Source organism: Scyliorhinus canicula, chromosome 8 (genome assembly GCF_902713615.1).
Source record: "Scyliorhinus canicula chromosome 8, sScyCan1.1, whole genome shotgun sequence".
Taxonomy (NCBI): domain Eukaryota; kingdom Metazoa; phylum Chordata; class Chondrichthyes; order Carcharhiniformes; family Scyliorhinidae; genus Scyliorhinus; species Scyliorhinus canicula.
The window spans coordinates 165,852,543-165,873,693 of NC_052153.1; the positions used below are offsets into that span (position 1 = coordinate 165,852,543).

General features: G+C 50.1%; 1 protein-coding gene across 1 annotated transcript in view; it reads left to right on the forward strand.

Moving 5' to 3' along the window:
• LOC119970025 (ufm1-specific protease 2-like) overlaps nt 1-21,151 on the forward strand; it is a 116,596-nt gene that overhangs the window by 38,795 nt on the left and 56,650 nt on the right. The window contains exon 5 of the mRNA XM_038803972.1: nt 7,501-7,661. Coding sequence (XP_038659900.1) covers nt 7,501-7,661 — 161 coding nt within the window. The remainder of the gene's footprint in view (nt 1-7,500; nt 7,662-21,151) is intronic.

Consider the following 21,151-nt stretch of genomic DNA (forward strand, 5'->3'; position numbering starts at 1 on the left):
TGCGCACAGTTCTGGTCGCCAATCTACCAGAAGGATGTGGAGGCTTTGGAGAGGGTTCAGAGAATGATTACCAGGATGTTGTTTCCTATTCACTTGCCACGTTGCAGATCTCTCGGTCTGCTGTTCCGATTTATTGGTTGTCTCGTTGGGTTCGCTGTCGGCCTCTTGTGGTCTGTGGAAGAACTCCCGGAGCCTCATTCGCCTGATGAATTCCTCCGTGTCTGCCGCGAGACTGATGGGGTCCATTTTGGTGGTGGTGCAGAAATTGAGCCCTCTGCTGAGGACTTTGATTTTGTCTGGTTGAAGTGTGTAATCCGACAAGTTGACAATAGATTTCCCTGTATTGTTTTCTACTGTGGTACTGGGAACAGCTTGGTTGCTGCTGGTGGTGATGCCGGGTTTCTCAAGCTTCCTGTTCTTGGTATGCATATAGGTGGCGTAGTACTGTTGCCTCATCTGTTTGGCGGTGTTCCGCAGCTGGTCTGCTGCGTCCTGAGTGCAAATTGAGAATATGGACTCAATCTTGGGTTCCAGGTTGCGGCGTCTGCTGTAGAGCTGGTGTACGAGGTGGGTGTGGAGTGTGAGAGAGGTGCGACGGTAGAGTCTCTCAGCGTAGTCTGTGTTGTAGGTCGACTTGAGTGGGTTTGTGATCTGTAGCCCTTTCGGGATCTTGGCAGCTTTCTTGCGTCTTTGTAGAAACTTAATGTCAGTGTCTATATGTGCGATCTTCTTGGAGATGCTCTCCACTTTGAGCAGTTTGCAGTGTCGATGGTAGCCATCATGTGGAGATGCCGGCGTTGGACTGGGGTGAGCACAGTAAGAGGTCTTACAACACCAGGTTAAAGTCCAACAGGTTTGTTTCGAATCACTAGCTGTTGGAGCACTGCTCCTTCCTCAGGTGAATGAAGAGGTAGGTTCCAGAAACATATATAGACAAAGTCAAAGATGATACGATACTTTGTTTGCGAGCCTTTGCAGGTAATTAAATCTTTACAGATCCAGAGAGAGGGGTAATCTCAGTTTAAAGAGGTGTGAATTGTTTCAAACCAGGACAGTTGGTAGGATTTCGCAAGCCCAAGCCAGATGGTGGGGGGTGAATGGAATGCGACATGAACCCAAGGTCCCGGTTGAGGCCGTACTCTTGTGTACGGAACTTGGCTATCAGTTTCTGCTCGGCAATTCTGCGTTGTCGTGCGTCCTGAAGGCTGCCTTGGAGGACGCTTACCCGGAGATCAGAGGCTGAAAGCCCTTGACTGCTAAAGTGTTCCCCGACTGGAAGGTAAAATTCCTGCTTGGCGATTGTCATACGATATCCATTCATCCGTTGTCGCAGCAACTGCATGGTCTCGCCAATGTGCCACGCCTCGGGACATCCTTTCCTGCAGCGTATGAGGTAGATAACATTGGCCGAGTCACACGAGTATGTACCATGTACCTGGTGGGTGGTGTTCTCACGTGTACTGGTGGTACTCATGTTGATGATCTGGTACGTCTTGCAGAGATTGCCATGGCAGGCTTGTGTGGTGTTGTGGTCGCTGTTCTGAAGGCTGGGTAGTTTGCTGCAAACAGTGGATTGTTTGAGCTATGCGGTCTCTTATGGCTTTCTTATGGTATATTTTGAATAGTTGGGGTGCAAGCACTGATCCCTGAGGGACCCCACTATTCACTGTCAGCCATTTGAAAAAGACCCATTTTTTTCAACTCTCTGTTTCCTGTCTGCTAATCAAACCAATTGCAAAGTTGCCACAGTAATCATAAGTGACCTTAATATGCATATTGACTGGACATACCAAAGTAGCAATACTACCATGACTGATAAATTCCTGATGTGTACAAGATGTTTACTATAAACCAGTATTTTGAGTAACCAACTAGGAAACAGGCTATCGTAGATTTAGTAATGTACAGTCAAAATAATCTTGTTGTGCAGGGTTCTTTAGGGAAGAGTGGCCATAACATAATAGAATTCTTCATTAGGATAGAAATCCAATCCAAAACTAGGGTCCAAAATGTAAACAAAGTAAACTACTCAGGTATGAGGGGTGCAATAGATTGGAGAACTTGCAACAGTTACACAATCCTTTCTGGCATAAAAGTACAAGAGGAAAAGCGGCCCATCCATGGCTAAGAACAGAAATTAAGGATTGTATTAGATTCAAAGAGGAATCATATAAAATTGCTCGGAAAAGTTGCAAGCTTGAGGATTAGGTGCAGTTTAAAATTCAACAGCTACTCTCTGGGATCTCTTCTATAGCAGCGGAGAAGGTCCTGTCACCCTTTCCTCCTCAGAGTTCTGTTTCTGTCTCTGGAGAGCCAGATGCCTCTGTTGACTTCTCTCCTCTCGATGCTGTGGAAAATTGATAGCCAGATCCACAGGCTCCATCTCTCTTTCGCACTTGTCAATGCAAGGGAAGGAAACAGAGTTAACTGTGAAGTCTCACTTCCAAGGATTGACCATTTCCCATTTACCTCTGGCGGAAGCATGTTGATGGACACTGATGAATGTGCCGGCCTTACATTGAAGACCTTTACCCTCACAATCTCCCAGAATGGACAAGACTCCATACCACCCTTTCCCACTCAGCCTGACCAAGTGGCTGCAGCTTTGGCAATCCTCCTATCTCCTGGACTCCCATACAAGGTGCAGGCATTTGTCCGTGGGTCCACTCTAAGGCCCAGCACACTACCCTGTCAGGGGGAAGGGCCAGTTGTAAGGAAGCTGCAGCAACCATACCTAATGGATCTGGTTGTTCCGCGTAGCCTGCTTGCCCTTGCCCTCTTTCGGAGATGGTGCAGGCGCTGGTCCTCTTGGAGAATAGTGAATGAAAACCATGGCACACACAGAGGAGGGAGAACACCAAGACCATTGTCAGTGTGCCAAGGGTTAACTGGCACTCACACAGATCAGTGGTGAGTTAGTGGGCATAATTAACTTACATGTCAGACTGAAGAAATGTTAATAGACTATTGGCTGAATGACCAAATGATCTCACATGCAAAAGAAATTTCATTGCTGTCATATCTCTCCACTTGAGTTGACATGGTCATGAACTCGCAGGCACCCCCACACACCGCACATAAGTGAATTCTAGTCTGAGTGTATTGGAAACCCACCCAACACTCAAGACCAGGCTTCCCTTCCCCACTGTCAGGGTCCTCCCAAGAATGCGTGAGCGATGAATTCTCCCTGATTCAGGGGACAACTCCTCCCCCTTTCTGTTGACACTATCCCGCGGTCCAATTCCAGTGCCCCCCCCTCTCAACCCTGGGCCCCAATTCCAGTGCCACCTCAACTCTGAGACCTAATTCCAGTACACCTCTCAACCCTGAGCCCAAATCCCAGTGCCCCCTCAACCCTCAGCCCCAATTCCAGTGCCCCTCTCAACCCTGAGACGCAGTTCCAGTGCCCCCTCAACCTTGAGACCCAATGCCAGTGCCCCCTCATGCCCGAGACCCAATTCCAGTACCCATCTCAACCATGAGCCCCAATTACAGTGCCCCTCAACCCTGAGACACAATGACCGTGACCTATCTACCCAAGATCCAATGTCAGCACCCCTCTCAACCCCGAAGACCAGTGCTAATGCCCCGCTCAACTTCAGGTTCCAATGCCAGTGCCCCGTCAACCCTGAGACCCAATACTGGTGCCCCCTCAAACTTGCAAGTGCCCTCGATCCTCAGTTCCTCACTAGTGGTCCATAGAAAACTGTGCTATAACCTCTAAACTCACTCAGAGCTGAGCTCACCAAGTTCCCGTTTTTAGAAATCCTTTCATTTTTGGCACTGTCCTGATATGTAAGATTGCTGCAGAGAAGCCCAAGAATAAAATGTTATTGAACACAAATTGGGTTCCTGACAGTGCATAGAGAGAACCCTGTTTGAGATTGGTGAGTAGGTGGGGGCAAATTCTCTGGAAATCCCATCGGCATAATTCTTGTTTTTGGTCTTTGTGATATTTTGCATCCCTGTCACAATTTACGCTTTACGCATCGCAAACGGCAGCACAACATCCCAGCCCTGGAAACTAGCAACGGGATTAGACAAAGTCAACATAGAAATCATGTTTGACAAACCAATTGGAGTTTTTTTGAGGATGTTACTAATAGAATAGATAAGTGGGAACCAATGGATGTGATGTATTTAGATTTTCAGAAAGGTTTTGATAGAAGTCCCGCATAAGAGGTTAGTGTGCAAAATTAAAGCGTGTGAAATTGGGAATAATATATTGGCATGAATTGCAATTGGTTAGCAGACAGGAAACATATAGTAGAAATAAATGAGCAGGCAGTGACTAGTGAGGGATTGGTGCTTAGGCCCAGCTATTCACAACAATTTGGTTGAAGAAACCAAATGTAACATTTCCAAGTTTGCAGATGCCACAAAACTTTTTTTAAATTCATTTATGGAATGCAGGTGTGGCTGGTTAGGCTAGCATTTATTGCCCACCCACAGTTGCCCTTCAGAAAATGGTGAGTTGCCTTCTTGAACCGCTGCAGTCCTTCAGGTATAGGTACACCTATTGTGCTGTTAGGGAGGGAGTTCCAGGATTTTGCCCCAGCGACAGCGAAGGAACGGCGATATATTTCCAAGTCAAGGTGGTGAGTGACTTGGCGGGGAAACCCCAGGTGGTGGGGTTCCCAGCTATCTGCTACTCTTGTCCTTTTAGAAGGCAGTGGTTGTGGATTTGGAAGGTGCTGTCTAAGGAACATTGGTGAATTACTGCAGTACATCTTGGAAATGGTACACATGGCTGCCAGTTTTCATCGGTGGTGGAAGGTTTGAATGTTTGTTGAAGGAGGAGCAATCAAGTGGGCTGCTTTGTCCTGGATGGTGTTGAGCCTCTTGACTGTTGATGGAGCTGCACTCATCCAGGCAAGTGAGAGTATTCCATTACACTCCCAACTTGTGCCTTGTAGATGGTAGAAATGCTTTTGGGGGTCAGGAGGTGAGTTACTCACTGTAGGATTCTGAGCCTTTGACCTGCGGTGGTAGGCTGCAGTATTAATATGACTAGTCCAGTTCAGTTTCTGATCACTGGTAACCCCCTGGATGTTGATTGTGGGGAATTCAGGATTGGTAATGCCATTAAATATCATGGGGCGATGGTTAGATCCTCTCTTGTACGAGATGGTCATTGCCTGACACTTGGGTGGCGCGAATGTAACTTGCCATTTGTCAACCCAAGCCTCGATATCGTCCAGGTCTTGCTGCATTTGGACATGAACTGTTTCATTATCTGAGGAGTCACAAATGGTGCTGAACATTGTGAAGTCATCCGCAAACATCCCTACTTCTGACATTATGATGGAAGGTAGGTCATTGATGAAGCAGCTGAAGCTGGTTGGGCCTAGGACACTACCCTGAGCAACTCCTGAGTGATATCCTGGAGCTAGGATGACTGACCTCCAACCACCACAACCATTTTCCTTTGTTCCAGATATGACTCCAACCAGGGAAGAGTTTTCCTCCTGTTCCCATTGACTCCAGTTTAGCTGGGGCTCCTTGATGTGGGAATATAAGTGGTGATAAAGATTAAAAGAGGCTTCAGCCAATTTAGACAAGTATAATGTGGACAAGTGTGAAGTTGTCCACTTTTGTAGGAAAAACAGAATGACAGAGTAGTATTTAAATAATGGTAAATTGAGAAATATGGATGATGGACCTAGATATCCTTGTACAGCAGTCACTGAAAGCAAGCATGCAGGTGCAGTGAGTAGTTAGGAAGGCAAAGGTTAGCCTTCATTGCAAGAGGACTTGGGTTCAGCAGCATGGATGTCTTACTACAGATGTACAGGGCCTTGGTGAGATCACACCTGGGGTATTGTGTGCAGTTTTGGTCCCCTTACCTGAGAAAGGATGTACTTGCATAGACAGAGAACGGTGAAGGTTCACCAGATTAATTCCTGGGATGGCTGAATTTTTGTATGAGGAGCGATTGGGTCGACTGGGCCTGTACTCATTGGAGTTTAGAATAAAGAGAAGGAATCTCACTGAAAAGTATAGCATTCTGACAGGGTGGGACAGACTAGATGCAGAGATGTTGTTTCCTCTGACTGGAAGCTCTAGAACAAGGGGGGTCACCTCCTCAGGGTACAAATAGGACATTTAGGACTGGGATGAGGATGATCTCTTCACTTAGAGGGTGGTGAACCTGCAGACTTCCCGACCACAGAATGCTGTAGAAGCCAAATCACAGAATATATTTAAGAAGTAAATAGATAGATTTCTGGACTCCTAGGATGTCCAGCAGTACGGGAAGAAAGTGGAAGTATGTCATTGAGATAGAGGATCAGCCAAAACCACACTGGGTGATGACGTAGGCTCAAGGAGGCTAATAGGCCTACTCCTCCTATTTTCTACTTTTCCATGTATCAAAAAGTTGTCAGGCTCTCACCTTTTTCTGGTGAACAATTGGGAAGACCGTTTTGGATTGCATACTAATAATGATCATTCTGATTTATAGTTTATTATTCCTTTCCATAGAATCCCTGCAGTGCAGAAGGAGGCCATTCAGCCCATTGAATGGACATCAACTCTCTGAAAGAGCATTCCACCCAGGTCCCGCTCTATCCCCGTAACCCCACCTGACCATCTTTGGACACTTAGGGTCAATTTGTAGCATGGCCAATCCATCTAACCTGCACATCTGTGGAATGTGTGAGGAGCACCTGGAGGAAACCCACCCAGACACAGGGAAAAAGCACAAACTCCACCCAAGGCCAGGATTGAACCCGGGTCCCTTGAGCTGTGAGGCAGCAGTGCAATGATGGTGCTCCTGATGAGTCCAGAGAAAGCTATATTCATCTTAATATGAGCAAATTCTGAAAGGGCAGATTTACTGAAATCTGTTTGCCTTTTCTTTCTTACAAATCTGAATTATTCTCTCCACTGGAAGTCACACAAGGTCAGCCTCTCTTGCGCTATAATTTTGCCCCATATGTTGCTGGCCGCTCCTTTGGGGCTCCATTATGAACAACTGATGAAGAAGGAAGGGGAGAAATCTTAGGAGCTGGGTTTCCAGGACAAGTTGTAAAATTCTTTGAAAAGCACCCACAGAACACAATTCTTCGAAAAATTCTGAAAATAGAACTATGATGAGGGGCAAATCACCAGGACTCACTCTATGAACTGGAAGGAGGAAGAATAGGCAATGGATAAATAAAATGGGGATGAAGAGGAAAAATAGAATCATTGGGAACTCCAGGCAGATGGGGAAGATTGAGCTTACGAATGGAGAATAAGAGATGCAGAAACTGCTTGTTAGGTAAATTAGAAATTCTGAATTCTCCCTTAGTGTATCCGAACAGGCGCCGGAGTGAGGCATCATGGGGCTTTTCACAGTAACTTCATTGCAGTGTTAATGCAAGCCTACTTGTGACAATAATAACGATTATTATTATTCTAATCCTGGACCTTGTGTTCTATTACTCTGTAAACTGAAAAAACCTTACAACCTTTAACAATTTTATTAATTCTAGAATAACTGTTTTTGACTTTCAGAAAGTAATAAACCTGCAGATTTTTTTTGAGGTGAAAACACATGGAGATCACAATCAAACAGGAATTGTTATCCAGCGCAACAACATGTCTCGTATCCACTTCAAGCTGACTCTCCCTATTGATGTGATAGTATTTGCAACTCCAGACGAACCATGGGGAAAGTATGTATTGTCCTCAGTATTAAATGATTTCTAAATTAATTTTAACACGTTAAAAGTGCAATCACGTAGTCCACATTCAGTTTAACATAGTGCCTCCAGATATCTTAAACTAAATATTTGCTGATTCAGTTGTTAGGTATTATTCTGAGACCCTTGTTGGAAAATCTGTGCTAACTTTATGTCTTCTCCACCTCCCTTCCTCCTACCTTATTTTTTCTGCATATCTTATGTCCTTGGCTATTTAATCACCCACTTTTAAGCCAAGCTTCCATTTTTGCCGCTTTATCGTTTTTCCACATGGCTATTTGCATGAATGGCACACCAACCTTATTCACCACACTTTGCATTTAGATACAGGCATTGTAGAATTGTGAAACCAGAGAATGTTTACGGTACAGAAAGAGGCCACTCGGCCCATCATGTCTGCGCTGGCCAAGAAATAAGCCACCCAGCCTCATCCCACTTTCCAGCATTCGGTCTGTATCGCTGCAGGTTATGGGATCTTGGGTGCATACCCAGACAACTTTTCAATGAGTTGAGGGTTCCTGCCACTCCCACCCTTTCAGGCAGTGAGTTCCAGACCTCTATAACCATCTTGGTGAAATAGTTTATTCATATCTCCCCTTTAATCTTTCTAACAATCATTTTAAATCTATTCACCCTAGCCACTGACCTCTCTGCTAAACTAAATATTCCCACAACACCAGGTTAATGTCCAACAAGTTTATTTGAAATCACGCGCTTTCGGAATGCCACTCCTTCATCAGTGAAACTTCAGGGAGCGTTTATCTTGCCCCTCGGAAGTGATTGCAATCATTTTCCCATTACCAAGATCAGACTGACTGGCCTGTTATTTTTCAGTCTATCCTTTGCTCCCGTTTTAAGTAAAGGTGAAAGGGTCACCAATCACCAATCCGCTTGACACCATACCTGTATCCAGCGAGGATTGGAAAATGAAGGTCAGGTCCACTGCTGTTTCCTCCCTGACTTCTTTTTAATAGCCTGGGGTATATTTCACCCGGCCCTGGTGAGTTATCCATTTTCACGGGTGCTAATCCCTTTAATATTTCCTCTCTCATGTTCATCACATTCAACACTTCACACTCTTCCTCCTTTACTACAATATCTACATTGTCCCCTCTTTCCTGAAGGCAGCCACACTTTTTTGCAGAGTGTGGCAGTGGGCGAGTAAAACAGCATGGACACCCCCCACCCCCACCCCCCGACACATCCCCCTGCCACTTGCCCCAGATACTGTATCCGAGCAGCTGCTGGGACAATCCGGGAAGTCCTGCCAATATAAATCGCTTTATGGGCCAGCCGTCGGATTTCCCACTCCTGCCACCGATCCCAGCCACCCAAATAAGAAGCAGAAAATCCCCCCTCCTCCTCCAAAGTATTCATACGCACATCCTCTGCCTCTGCATATAGGTTACCTTTTTGGTCTTTTATAGAATTTACAGTGTAGAAGAAGGCCATTCGGCCCATCGAGTCTACCCCGGCTCTCGGAAAGAGCACCCTACCCAAGGTCAACACCTCCACACTATCCCCATAACCCAGTAACCCCACCCAACACTAAGGGCAATTTATCATGGCCAATCCACCTAACCTGCACATCTTTGGACTGTGGGAGGAAACCGGAGCACCCGGAGGAAACTCATGCACACACGGGGAGGATGTGCAGACTCCGCACAGACAGTGACCCAAGCCGGAATCGAACCTGCGGCCCTGGAGCAATTGTGCTATCCACAATGCTACCGTGCTACCGTTTATGACACTACTCTTTCCTTAGTTATTTCCTTACACTTAATGTCTTAATAAAACATCTTTGATTTCTCCTTGATTCTGCTTGCCAACATTATTTCATGCTTTGTCTTTGCTTTCCTAATTTCCTTTCATTTCACCCATCCATTTTCTATATTCCTCTTGACTTTCTGTAGTATTGACTTTTCATGTGTCTGCCAGAAGCTTTTCTTTTATGACTTACCTAACTTGTAAGTTCCTTGAAATGCAGGGGGTCTAGACTTGGCCATCCCATCCTTTTCCTTTGTGGAAACATGTTTACCCTGAACCCCTTCAATCTCCCCTTGAATATCTCCTTGAAAGCCTCCCACTTCTCTGACACCAATATACCTTCAATTGTTTCCAGTTCACATTTGTTAAATCACTCCTCAGCTTAGTAAGATCGATCTTTCCCTAATTTAGAACTTTAACTCCTGTTTTATCTTTATCCTTTTCCATGATTGTGGTAAAACTAAATGAATTATGATTACTATTACCAAAATTATCCCAGTTAATATTGGGGTAGTTAAAACTCCTATTGTTCCTGCTCTATTGTTCCTGCTCTATTCAGAGGTTTGCCTACATATTTGCTTTTAGAGATACAGATAATTTTTTGTCTCTCAGGGGGCCGTGAGTCTCTGGAGCTGTCTCCTTCAAAAGGCAAAGAAAGCAGAGGCTTTGAATATTTTTAAGGTCAAACTAAATAGATTCTTAATTAACAAGGGGCTGAAAGGTTATCAGTGGGTAGACAGGAATGTGAGGATAAGATTGCAATCAGATCAGCCGTGATCCTATCGAATGACATAGCAGGCTCAAAGGGCCTGTGGGGGGGGTTACTGGGTTACTGGGATGGAATCGAGTTAAGTGAGGTGTTCTTTCCAAGGGCCAGTGTAGACTCGATGGGCCAAAGGGCCTCCTTCTGCATTGTAAATTCTGTGATAATATGGACCTACGTCTGCTCTGGTGCTATCCAAAAAAACTCATTCCTTAGTGCACCCTATTCCACTCTTCTGCTACTGGTGTGGATCATCCTGACAACCCACATTAAACCTCATAGCGAGCACAATGGTCCCAATTCTGTTGAGGTATCATGGGTGCGATTCTCCCAGAGGGGGAGAAATCGTAAGGCTGGCGTCAAATCCGGGCGGGTTTGATGCCAGCCCCCCCCTCCCCGACCGGGAACCGATTCTGGTCCCCGGTCGGGGCTAGCATGCCGCCGCCGTAAACTCTGGCATCGCGGGCTTAACGAATTTCGTTAAGCCCGCTTGCCAGAGTTTGCGCCGGCTGACGCGTCATATGATGTCAGCCGCGCATGCGCGGATTGGAAGACTCCAACCCGCGCATGCGCGGATGACGTCATCGCGCATTTGCGCGAAACCCGCGCATGCGCGGGCCGGGATGCCCCTCAGCCGCCCCGCGAAGTGATACAGCGGGGCGGCGGAGGGACAAAGAGTGCGCGGGCATCGGACCCGCTGCCCGCGATCGGTGGGCACCGATCGCAGGCCCATGGCACCCTTGGCACGGCCGTGGTACTGCCGTGCCAATCGGTGCCATGGTTTTAAAAATCGGGACTTTACGGCCGTTTTTACAAACGGCCAGACCAGGTGTGTTTGCCGTTCGTAAAAACAGCCGTAAAGGGCTGGGAACTCGGCCCATCGGACAGCTGAGAATCGCTGCTGGCCGTAAAAAAACAGCGGCAGCGGTTCGTATCGGGAGTCGGGGGTGGGGGGGGGGAAAATAGCGGGAGGGCGTAGGACTAGCATGGCCGTAAAATTTTACGAGCCACGCTATTCTCCGCACCGTCGTGAGTGCGGAGAATTGCGCCCAATGTGTCCCTTTTGAATACATGCCTCCTGCTCCAGAAATGATCTCAATGGCACAGGAATCTGAATCATTCCTCCTGTTCCATGCCATAAACCACACATTGACTCTCCCTCTCTATTTTTACTCTCACTAGCATGTAGCACTGAGAATAATGCAGAGATTACTACTTTGACGCCCTACTTTTTAACTTCATCCCTAGCTTTTGAAAATCTGGCTATAGGAGCTCAATGCCTCCTCTGTCTATGCTGTTAGCATGAACATTTTCTGCAACTCTCTCACCGCTGCAGAATATTCTGCACCATACTAGATCTGGCCTACATGTGACTCCAAACACATGACTGCCCTTAACCGACTCTTAACTGCCCTTGGGAAATGGCATGGCAAGCCACTCAGTTCAAGGGCAATTAGAGATAGGAAACAAATACCGAGCTTGTCAATGTCGCCTGTCCACATCACATGAAAGAATAATGTTTTAAAAAGCCCTCTCTGTGCTGTGCTTTATCCTGGCACCAGGGAGGCAATACGTCATGCGGGACAGTTACATAACTGCCTGTCTGTCTTTCTAACCATAGAATCTCCTATAACGTTTGCATTTCTACTTTTTTTGTTCTCTCTTGTGCGTTCCCTTGCCCATTAGGGCCATGATCTAGACTGCCTTCCTGTGCGTTACCTCCCAGTGGAGTCCAAATCTGTGTACCAATTTCAAAGTAACGACTATGATCAGGCAAGGAGGGATCTAATGGCTCCCCATATTTTTGTCTCTAGCCTTCTAAACCCACTGCTTCTAACAGAGCTATGAGAGCTCCCTTCTCTCTCACTACCTATCTCCAACTGAAATCAAATTAGCTAAACTGAAATTTTAAAGTTTCTCTACCTTACGAGGCCCCAGTAGCTAAGCAACCACTGCTAATTTATTTATTCTTCATGCCATAGCCCTCTCTAAGCACAACAAAAACACAGTTGGATCATAACCAACTCCCACATATACAAACACCTTTATGCAGCATAAATCTAATTATAGGTTTTACCCTCCCAGGCACAGAAACTGCTACAACCTTTCTGCTATAACAATCATCCCCAGCTGGCTGGCTCCCATGCAGGGTTTTTACAGAAACATTAAATTAAAGCCACTTAAAACTATATCCTTTTTTCTAATGTTTACCAATACAAACATAAATCCTTTAAAACTACCCTTATTTTCCTAACAAATTCAACTAAAATCTGGAATAAAAAATCTAATGATGACCATGAAACCACTGCCGATTGCCGTAAAAACCCATCTGATTCATCAACGCCCTTTAGGGAAGGAAATCTGCCATCCTCACCTGGTCTGGCCAACATGTGACTCCAGACCCACAGCAATGTGGTTAACTCTTAAATGACCACAAAATGGGGCAGCACAGTAGCACAGTGGGCTCCAGGATCCCAGGATCGATTCCCGTCTTGGATTACTCTCGATGTGGAGTCTGCGCATTCTCCCCGTGTCTGCGTGGGTTTCCTCCGGGAGCTCCAGTTTCCTCCTACAAGTCCCAAAAGATGTGCAGTTAGGTAATTTGGACATTCTGAATTCTCCCTCTGTGTACCCGAACAGGCGCCGGAGTGTGCCGACTAGGGGCTTTTCACAGTAACTTCATTGCAGTGTTAATGTAAGCCTACTTGTGACAATAAAGATTATTATTATTACTAAATGGTCTGCAAGCCACTCAGTTAAATGGCAATTAGGGATGGGCAATTAATGTTGGTGCAACCAGTGACGTCCATGTCCCAGGAACAAATAAAAATTACATATTAATGATTTGGATGAGGGAACCAAATGTATTTTCTCTAAATTTGAAGATGATATAAAGTTGGGTAGGAGGGTGACAAACTTATAAAATTCTAACAGGATTAGATAGGGTAGATTCAGAAAGAATGTTCCCGAAGGTGGGGAAGTACAGAACAAGCGTCATAGTTTTAGGAAAATTTGGCAAACTTTTTCGGACTGAGGTGAGGAGAAATTTCTTCACCCAGAGAGTGCTGAATCTGTGGAATTCGTTACCACAGAAAGTAGCTGAGGCCAAAACATTGTGTAATTTCAAGAAGGAATTAGATGTAGCTCTTGAGGATAAAGGGATATGAGGGGATGGCAGGATCATGGTATTGAACTTGATCATGAGCCATTATTGTAGTGAATAGCGAAGCAGGCATGATGGCCTCATCCTGCTTGTATTTTCTCTGCATGTTTCTATGTAAAAACCTCAGGGGCATACTTAACTACGGAGGAGTCTAGACCAGGAGAGATGACTCCCAGCATGACATCACCCTGATATAACACTGGTCACTGAGAGTAAGCGAGCTGCAGACAGGAGTCATATATTCATGGTATATCTTTGAGGAACAGTGCGCTGTGCCCACTGCAAGTTATCATCATCCTCCAGCAATGTGGGGACTGTGGGCAACCGTTCCCTCCCATTGACATGAACTTCATCAGTGAGGCTGTCTGCTGCCAGCAGTAAGCCGATATGAGCCATGAGGCTGAGAGGATAGGCACATGGAAAATACAGGAATGAATAGTGGGTGAGGGGGAGAGTGAGGGAGTAGGGTTGATCATTTAGGAACTCAAACTTATCTATAAAATTGGACTGATATGCCTGTGAATGGAAGTAGGCCTTTTAATCTGCCTGTCCGTCCATCTCTGTCTTGGGTCAGCTGTGACATTGCTGTCGTTCCATGGCACTGTTGGGCAGGAGGTGGGATTGTGATATCGATTTTGAATTACTGCCGCCATGATGAAAATCCAGCCCCGTGTATCCAGTAATATTTAGTACCCAGTCCTGCCCCTTTTTTTTTTTTTATAAATGTTTTTATTCAGTTTTCGTATTTTATATTGAACAAATTACAAATTGTTAGGAGAGAGAGAAAAAAAAAAACAAACAAAAACAAACACGCAAAAATTAACATACATATTTACAGGTAAGCATCTTCGTAGTAGTAACTGCGCCCCCCCCCCCCCCCCCCCCTCAACATGTTTATTTAGCTTGGTTTTGGGCCTTAGCTAGCCATCGAACCCCCGTAACGAACCTGTAGCCCCCCCCCCCCCCCCCCCCCTCCCGCTACCTTCCCCCGACTATTCTTCCTCTTGTACATTGGCCACAAATAGGTCCCGGAACAGTTGCATGAATGGCTCCCACGTTCTGTGGAAGCCGTCGTCCGACCCTCGGATGGCAAATTTGATTTTCTCCATTTGGAGAGATTCCGAGAGGTCGGACAGCCAGTCCGCAGCTCTGGGCGGTGCTGCTGACCGCCAGCCAAACAGGATTCTACGGCGGGCGATCAGGGAGGCAAAGGCAAGGGCATCCGCCCTCCTCCCCAGGAATAGATCTGGCTGTTCTGAAACCCCGAAGACCGCCACTATCGGGCATGGCTCCACCCTCACTCCCACCACTTTGGACATTACCTCGAAGAAGGCTGTCCAGTACTCCACGAGTCTGGGGCAGGACCAGAACATGTGGGCGTGGTTGGCCGGGCCTCTTTGGCACCGTTCACATCTGTCTTCCACCTCCGGGAAGAACCTACTCATACGGGTTCTTGTTAAGTGGGCTCTATGTACCACTTTTAGTTGCGTCAGGCTGAGCCTTGCGCACGTGGAGGTGGAGTTGACCCTATGCAGTGCTTCGCTCCAGAGTCCCCACCCGATCTCCATCCCCAGGTCGTCCTCCCATTTCCTCCTTGTTGCGTCCAGTACGGTGTCGTCCCTATCTACCAGTCGGTCATACATGTCACTACAGTTCCCTTTCTCTAGGATACTTGCGTCCAGTAGGTCTTCCAGTAGTGTCTGTCGTGGCGGTTGTGGGTACGTCCTTGTCTCCTTTCGTAGGAAGTTTTTGAGCTGCAGGTACCGTAGCTCGTTCCCCCCAGCTAGCTGAAATTTCTCTGTCAGTTCGTCCAGTGTTGCGATCCTGTCGTCCGTGTATAGGTCCCTGACTGTCAGTGTCCCCCCGTCCTGCCTCCACCTTTTGAAGGTGGCGTCGGTCAGTGCTGGTTTGAACCTATGGTTGTTGCAGATGGGAGCCCTGTTCGACATTTTGGTCAGGCCAAGTTGCTGCCGCAGTTGGTTCCAGGATTGGAGGGTGGCTGTCACCACTGGGCTGCTGGAGTGTTTTTTGGGTGGGGATGGGAGTGCTGCCGTGGCGAGGGCCCGGAGGGAGGTTCCCATGCAGGAGGCCTCCTCCGCACGCACCCACTCAGCTTCTGGCTCCTGGATCCATCCCCTTACTCGCTCGGCTGTTGCTGCCCAGTGGTAGAATTGTAGATTCGGGAGGGCTAACCCTCCCCTGGTTTTTGTTTTTTGTAAGACCTTCTTTGGGATCCTAGCATTTTTACCCCCCCATACGAACGCCATGATGAGTTTGTCCAGCGCTTTGAAAAAGGCCTTGGGGATGTAGATCGGAATGGATCTAAACAGGAAGAGGAACCTGGGCAGTACGTTCATTTTGATCGTCTGAACTCTCCCCGCGAGGGAGAGCGGGAGTGTGTTCCATCTTTGCAGGTCCTTTTTAACTTCCTCCGTCAGGCTGGTGAGGTTCCATTTGTGGATCCCTTTCCAGTCATGGGCTATTTGGATCCCCAGGTAGCGGAATTTATGTCGGGCTTGTTTGAACGGCAGCCCCTTTAGTGCTGCCCCCCCCCCCCCCCCCCCCCCCCCCCCCCCCTTGCGGGTGTAATGGGAAGATCTCACTTTTGCTCATGTTGAGTTTGTAGCCCGAGAAGGCTCCAAACTCTTTCAGGAGCGCGATGATTCCGTCCATGCTGCTTTGTGGGTCCGAGATATAGAGGAGCAGATCATCCGCATAGAGTGAGACTCTGTGCTCTCTACGTCCCCTTCGAATCCCCCTCCAATTTTTTGCTGCCCTGAGCGCGATTGCTAGCGGTTCGATTGCTAGTGCGAACAGCAGCGGGGACAGTGGGCATCCTTGTCTGGTGCCCCTGTGCAGCTGGAAGTATTGGGAGTTGGTATTGTTGGTCTGTACACTCGCCATGGGAGCGTTGTACAGGAGCTTTACCCAAGCTGTGAACCCTGTTCCAAGCCCGAACCGCTCCAGTACCTCTATGAGGTATATCCATTCGACTCTGTCGAAGGCCTTTTCTGCGTCCAGGGAGACGATCACCTCTTGTGTTCTCTCCCCGGAGGGGGTCATTATCACGTTCAGCAGGCGCCTGATGTTCGCGGTCAGCTGTCTACCTTTGACAAAGCCCGTCTGGTCCTCTGTGACCACCTCAGGTACACAGTCTTCTAGCCTTTTGGCTAGGATTTTGGCCAGTATTTTGGCGTCTGCATTCAGCAGAGATATGGGTCTGTATGACCCACATTCCGTTGGGTCTTTGTCTTTCTTAGGTATCAGCGAGATTGAGGCCTGTGCTAACGTGGGTGGCAACGTGCCCCTAGCTAGCGAGTCTGTGAACATCTCCCGCATGTGCGGGGCCAGCGCTGTCGCAAATTTTTTGTAGAAGTCCGCCGGGAATCCGTCCGGTCCCGGCGCCTTCCCCGCCTGCATGGAGCTAATGCTCTCCATGATCTCTCCCAGTGCTAGTGGTGCTTCCAGATCCCGTTTTCTGCCCTCTCCCACAACTGGTATGTTCAGTCCGTCAAGAAACCGGTTCATCCCAGCCTTCCCCGTTGGGGGCTCTGAGGTGTACAGCTCTTGGTAGAAGGCCTTGAAGGTTTTGTTAATCTTCTCTGGTTCTGTTTCCAACGTGCCTCTGGTATCTCTGATTTGCGCAATTTCTCTGCTGGTTGCCTGCTTTCCTCAGCTGGTGGGCCAACAGGCGGCTGGCTTTGTCTCCGTGTTCGTATAGGGCCCCGCGTGCCTGGCGGAGTTGGTGTACTGCTTTCCTGGTGGAGAGCAGGTCAAAGTTCCTTTGTAATTCTTTTCTCTCCGCCAGGAGTTCTACAGTCGGGGCCTCGGAGTATTTATGGTCTACCTCCAGTATGGAGTCGACCAGCTTCTGCCTAGCCACCCTTTCCTCCCTATCTCTTTGCGCTTTGTAGGCTATGATTTCCCCTCTTAGTACGGCCTTAAGCGCTTCCCAGAACGTGGAGGGTGAGACCTCCCCGTTTTGGTTGATCTCAGTGTACTCCGCTATGGCCTGCGCTATCCTTTCGCTGAAGGCCTTGTCAGCTAGTAAGGCACCGTCCAACCTCCATTTGGGGCGCTGGGCCCTTCCCGTCTCTAGCCGCACATCCATGTAGTGTGGAGCGTGGTCTGATATCACAATTGCGGAGTATTCCACCTTGTCTATCTCTGGAAGCACCGTTTTCCCCACCACAAAGAAGTCAATTCTGGTGTATACGTTGTGTACTGGGGAGAAGAAAGAGAATTCTTTCTCCCCCGGGTGGGCGAATCTCCAGGGGTCTACTGCTCCCATCTGCTCCATATAGTGGCTGAGTTCCCTTGCCATGTTTGAGGTTTTCCCCGTTCTGGGGTTTGATCTGTCCGTCGTTGGGTCCTGTACACAGTTGAAGTCCCCCCCCATGATTAGTCGGTGCGTCGCTATGTCCGGGATTTCTGCCATGGTCTTTTGGATGAAGCTCGTGTCGTCCCAGTTGGGCGCGTACACGTTAACTAGAACTACCGGCGCCCCATCCAGGGCCCCGCTGACCATGACATACCGTCCCCCTGGGTCCGTAACCGTCTTTGTCGCCCTAAACATTGTCCTCTTGCCAATCAGGATCGCCACCCCCCTGGCCCTTGCCCCATAACAGGAATGATAGGTTTGTCCCACCCAGCCCTTTCTTACCCGCAGTTGGTCCTGCTCCCTCAAGTGCGTCTCTTGGAGGAAGACTATGTCGGCCCTCATGTTTCTAAGGTGGGTGAGGACTCTAGATCTCTTCACTGGGCCGTTAAGTCCCCTTACGTTCCAGGTGACTATTCTGGTGGGGGGCTTCTGCCCCCTTGCTCCTGTGGGGTTAACCATATTTGTCCGGTGGACGCGCCCCTGCCCTCTGGGGTTTCCCTATGTTAGGGGGCCGTCCAGGATGTCCACTATCACTGCTCTCCCCATGCGGTCGGGTCCCTGCGCTCCGGGGTTCCCCCTTGTCCCGGGGACACCCGCCATGGCCGTCCACTTTGTGTCCGCCACGCGGGTAGTCCCCTGCACTCCGGGGGGCCCCTTCACCCACAGACCGTACTGGGTGGGTGCTTGCAGCAGTTCCCTGTTTCGAGCCCTTGTCTGTGGCACTTTGTGGCCCTATTCCCTTACTGGCCTCTTTGTCCCTTCGTCCCTGCGTTTCCCCTCCCTGGTCTCTCGCCCCCCGGGGGCCCCCCCCCCCCCCCCCGCTCTATCCCTTTCGGGGATACCCCTGTGTACCCCTCCATTGCCCCTCTCTCCCCCATTCCTGTCCCCATTTGCTCTCCCACCTTTGATGGGTGATCCCCCCCCTCCCCTGCCTGGCGCCTTCCCCCCTGTTGGGGGTGCGCTGCGGCCCTGCTCTGTTGCGCGCCCCCTTCGCTAGCTTTCCTGCTAGCACGGTGGCTCCCCTCTCGGAGGTTGCTGTCCCGCTTCCCCTCTCCCCTCTCCAGTACTCCCGTTCCCTCGTGCCGGGGCCTGGCCTCCCACCTGGAGCGGGCCCTAGGGCATTGGGTTGTTTTCCGTTCTGGGTGTTTCTGCCAGGGGGGAGGGGGCTGGCTTTGCCTCGCCCCTCCCCACCCCCCCGTCGGCATGACGTGTCTCCTTGCCATGGGCCCCTCGTCCCTACTTCCCATGGCGTTTTTCCAGCCCGTGCTCCTCGACGAATCTATTCGCCTCGGCAGGGGCTGTAAAGAAATATTCCTTGTGTTGGTATGTGACCCAGAGTTTTGCTGGGTACAGCATACCAAAACGTACTTTGTTCTTATAGAGAGCTGCTTTCGCTCTGTTGAACTCCGCCCGTCTCTTAGCTATGTCCGCTCCAAAATCCTCGTAGATTCGGATGGCGTGCCCGTCCCAATTGCAGGCTCTATTCTCCTTGGCCCAGCGCAGGATTGTCTCCCTATCCCGGTACCGGTGCAGTCTGGCTATAACTGCTCTCGGTTTTTCCCCTTCCTTGGGCTTCGGGCGCAGTGACCGATGAGCTCTGTCCATTTCCGGTGGGGTGGGAAAAGTTTCCCGCCCCACTAAGGAGCCCAGCATCGCAGCCACGAATGTTGTGGGATTTCTACCCTCTATCCCCTCTGGCAGGCCCACTATCTTGATATTTTGCCTTCTCGAGCTGATCTCCTGGTCGTCTACCCTGCCCTTCAGGCTCCCCTGTGTTGCACTCAGTTTCACCATTCCCCTCTCCAGGGATATGACCCGGTCGCTCGCGTCAGTCGCTGCCTTCTCCAGCTCTTTAATGGTTGCCCCCTGGGCTTCCAGTATCTTCCCTTGGGCTTCCAGTATCTTCCCTTGGGCATCCACTTTCTTCTCCAATCTGGTCAGAACCTGCTGCACCCCTGACATGGCCCTGGTCACTGCTGCCTGTGCTGCGGCCTCTGCGTCTGCTTTTAACTCTGCCTTGAATGCCTGCAGCTGCTCCCTCACCACCTCGGCAAAGGCTTCCTTCCAATTCACGCCCCCCTCTAACCCCAGGGGAGAGGTTGCCCGCCCGTCCAGCTCTTCTGGATGCGGCGAAGCATCCTTCCCGCCGCTTCGCGTGTTGACTCGTTCGCCCGAGCTGGCTTTCCCTTTGCCCAGTCTACTTCCGGTGCCCCCTTTCTCTTGGCTCCCTTCTGGCACTTTTTTCTCCCCCTTCCCCTTCATCTTTTCTTCTCTCCTTGTTCTTCTTTTTCCCCCTTTTCCGCACCCTATTTTTATTTTATTTATTATTATATATCTATATATGTATATATATATATATATATATATATATTTTTTTTTTTTTAATTTATTTCCCCTACCCCTTTTCTCTTTACCAGTTTTCTTTTGGGAAGAACAGAAATACAAGTCTCTTTTTTCTTTTTTCCCCACTCAACCAGGAGAGAGAGTCCCTTTGTCTTTGCCACGTGGTGGTCACAGCAGTTGGGGGGGGGGGGAGGGGCGAGTGGGCCGGTGGTCGCTGCTGGTTGGGGGGGGGGGGGGGTTGTGTCCCCGCTGCTGGCTGCGGGGGGGGGGGGGGGGTTGTGTCCCCGCTGCTGGCTGGGGGGGGGGGGGGGGGTTGTGTCCCCGCTGCTGGCTGGGGGGGGGGGGGGTTGTGTCCCCGCTGCTGGCTGGGGGGGGGGGGGGGGTTGTGTCCCCGCTGCTGGCTGGGGGGGGGGTCCCCGCTGCTGGCTGGGGGGGGGGGGTCCCCGCTGCTGGCTGGGGGGGGGGGGGGGGGAAAGAGAAGAGGGGCCGCCGCACCGCTCCTGGCCGGGGGGGGAGAGAAGAGGGGCCGCCGCCGCCGCACCGCTCCTGGCCCGCGTGGGGGGGGGGGGGGGGGGAGAGAAGAGGGGCCGCCGCCGCCGCACCGCTCCTGGCCCGCGTGGGGGGGGGGGGGAGAGAAGAGGGGCCGCCGCCGCCGCACCGCTCCTGGCCCGCGTGGGGGGGGGGGGGGGGGAGAAGAGGGGCCGCCGCCGCCGCACCGCTCCTGGGTCGCGTGGGGGGGGGGGGGGGGAGAGAAGAGGGGCCGCCGCCGCCGCCGCCGCCGCACCGCTCCTGGCCCGCGTGGGGGGGGGGGGGGGAGGGAGAGGGGATGGACCTGCTGCTGTTGGGCCCCCCTGTCGCCGCTCCGGCTCCTCCGCTCCGGCTCCTCCGCTCCGGCTCCTCCGCTCCCGCTCTGGCTCCTCGGCTCCTCCGCTCCGGCTCCTCGGCTCCGGCTCCTCGGCTCCCGCTCCGGCTCCTCGGCTCCTCCGCTCCGGCTCCTCGGCTCCTCCGCTCCGGCTCCTCGGCTCCTCCGCCCCGGCTCCTCCGCT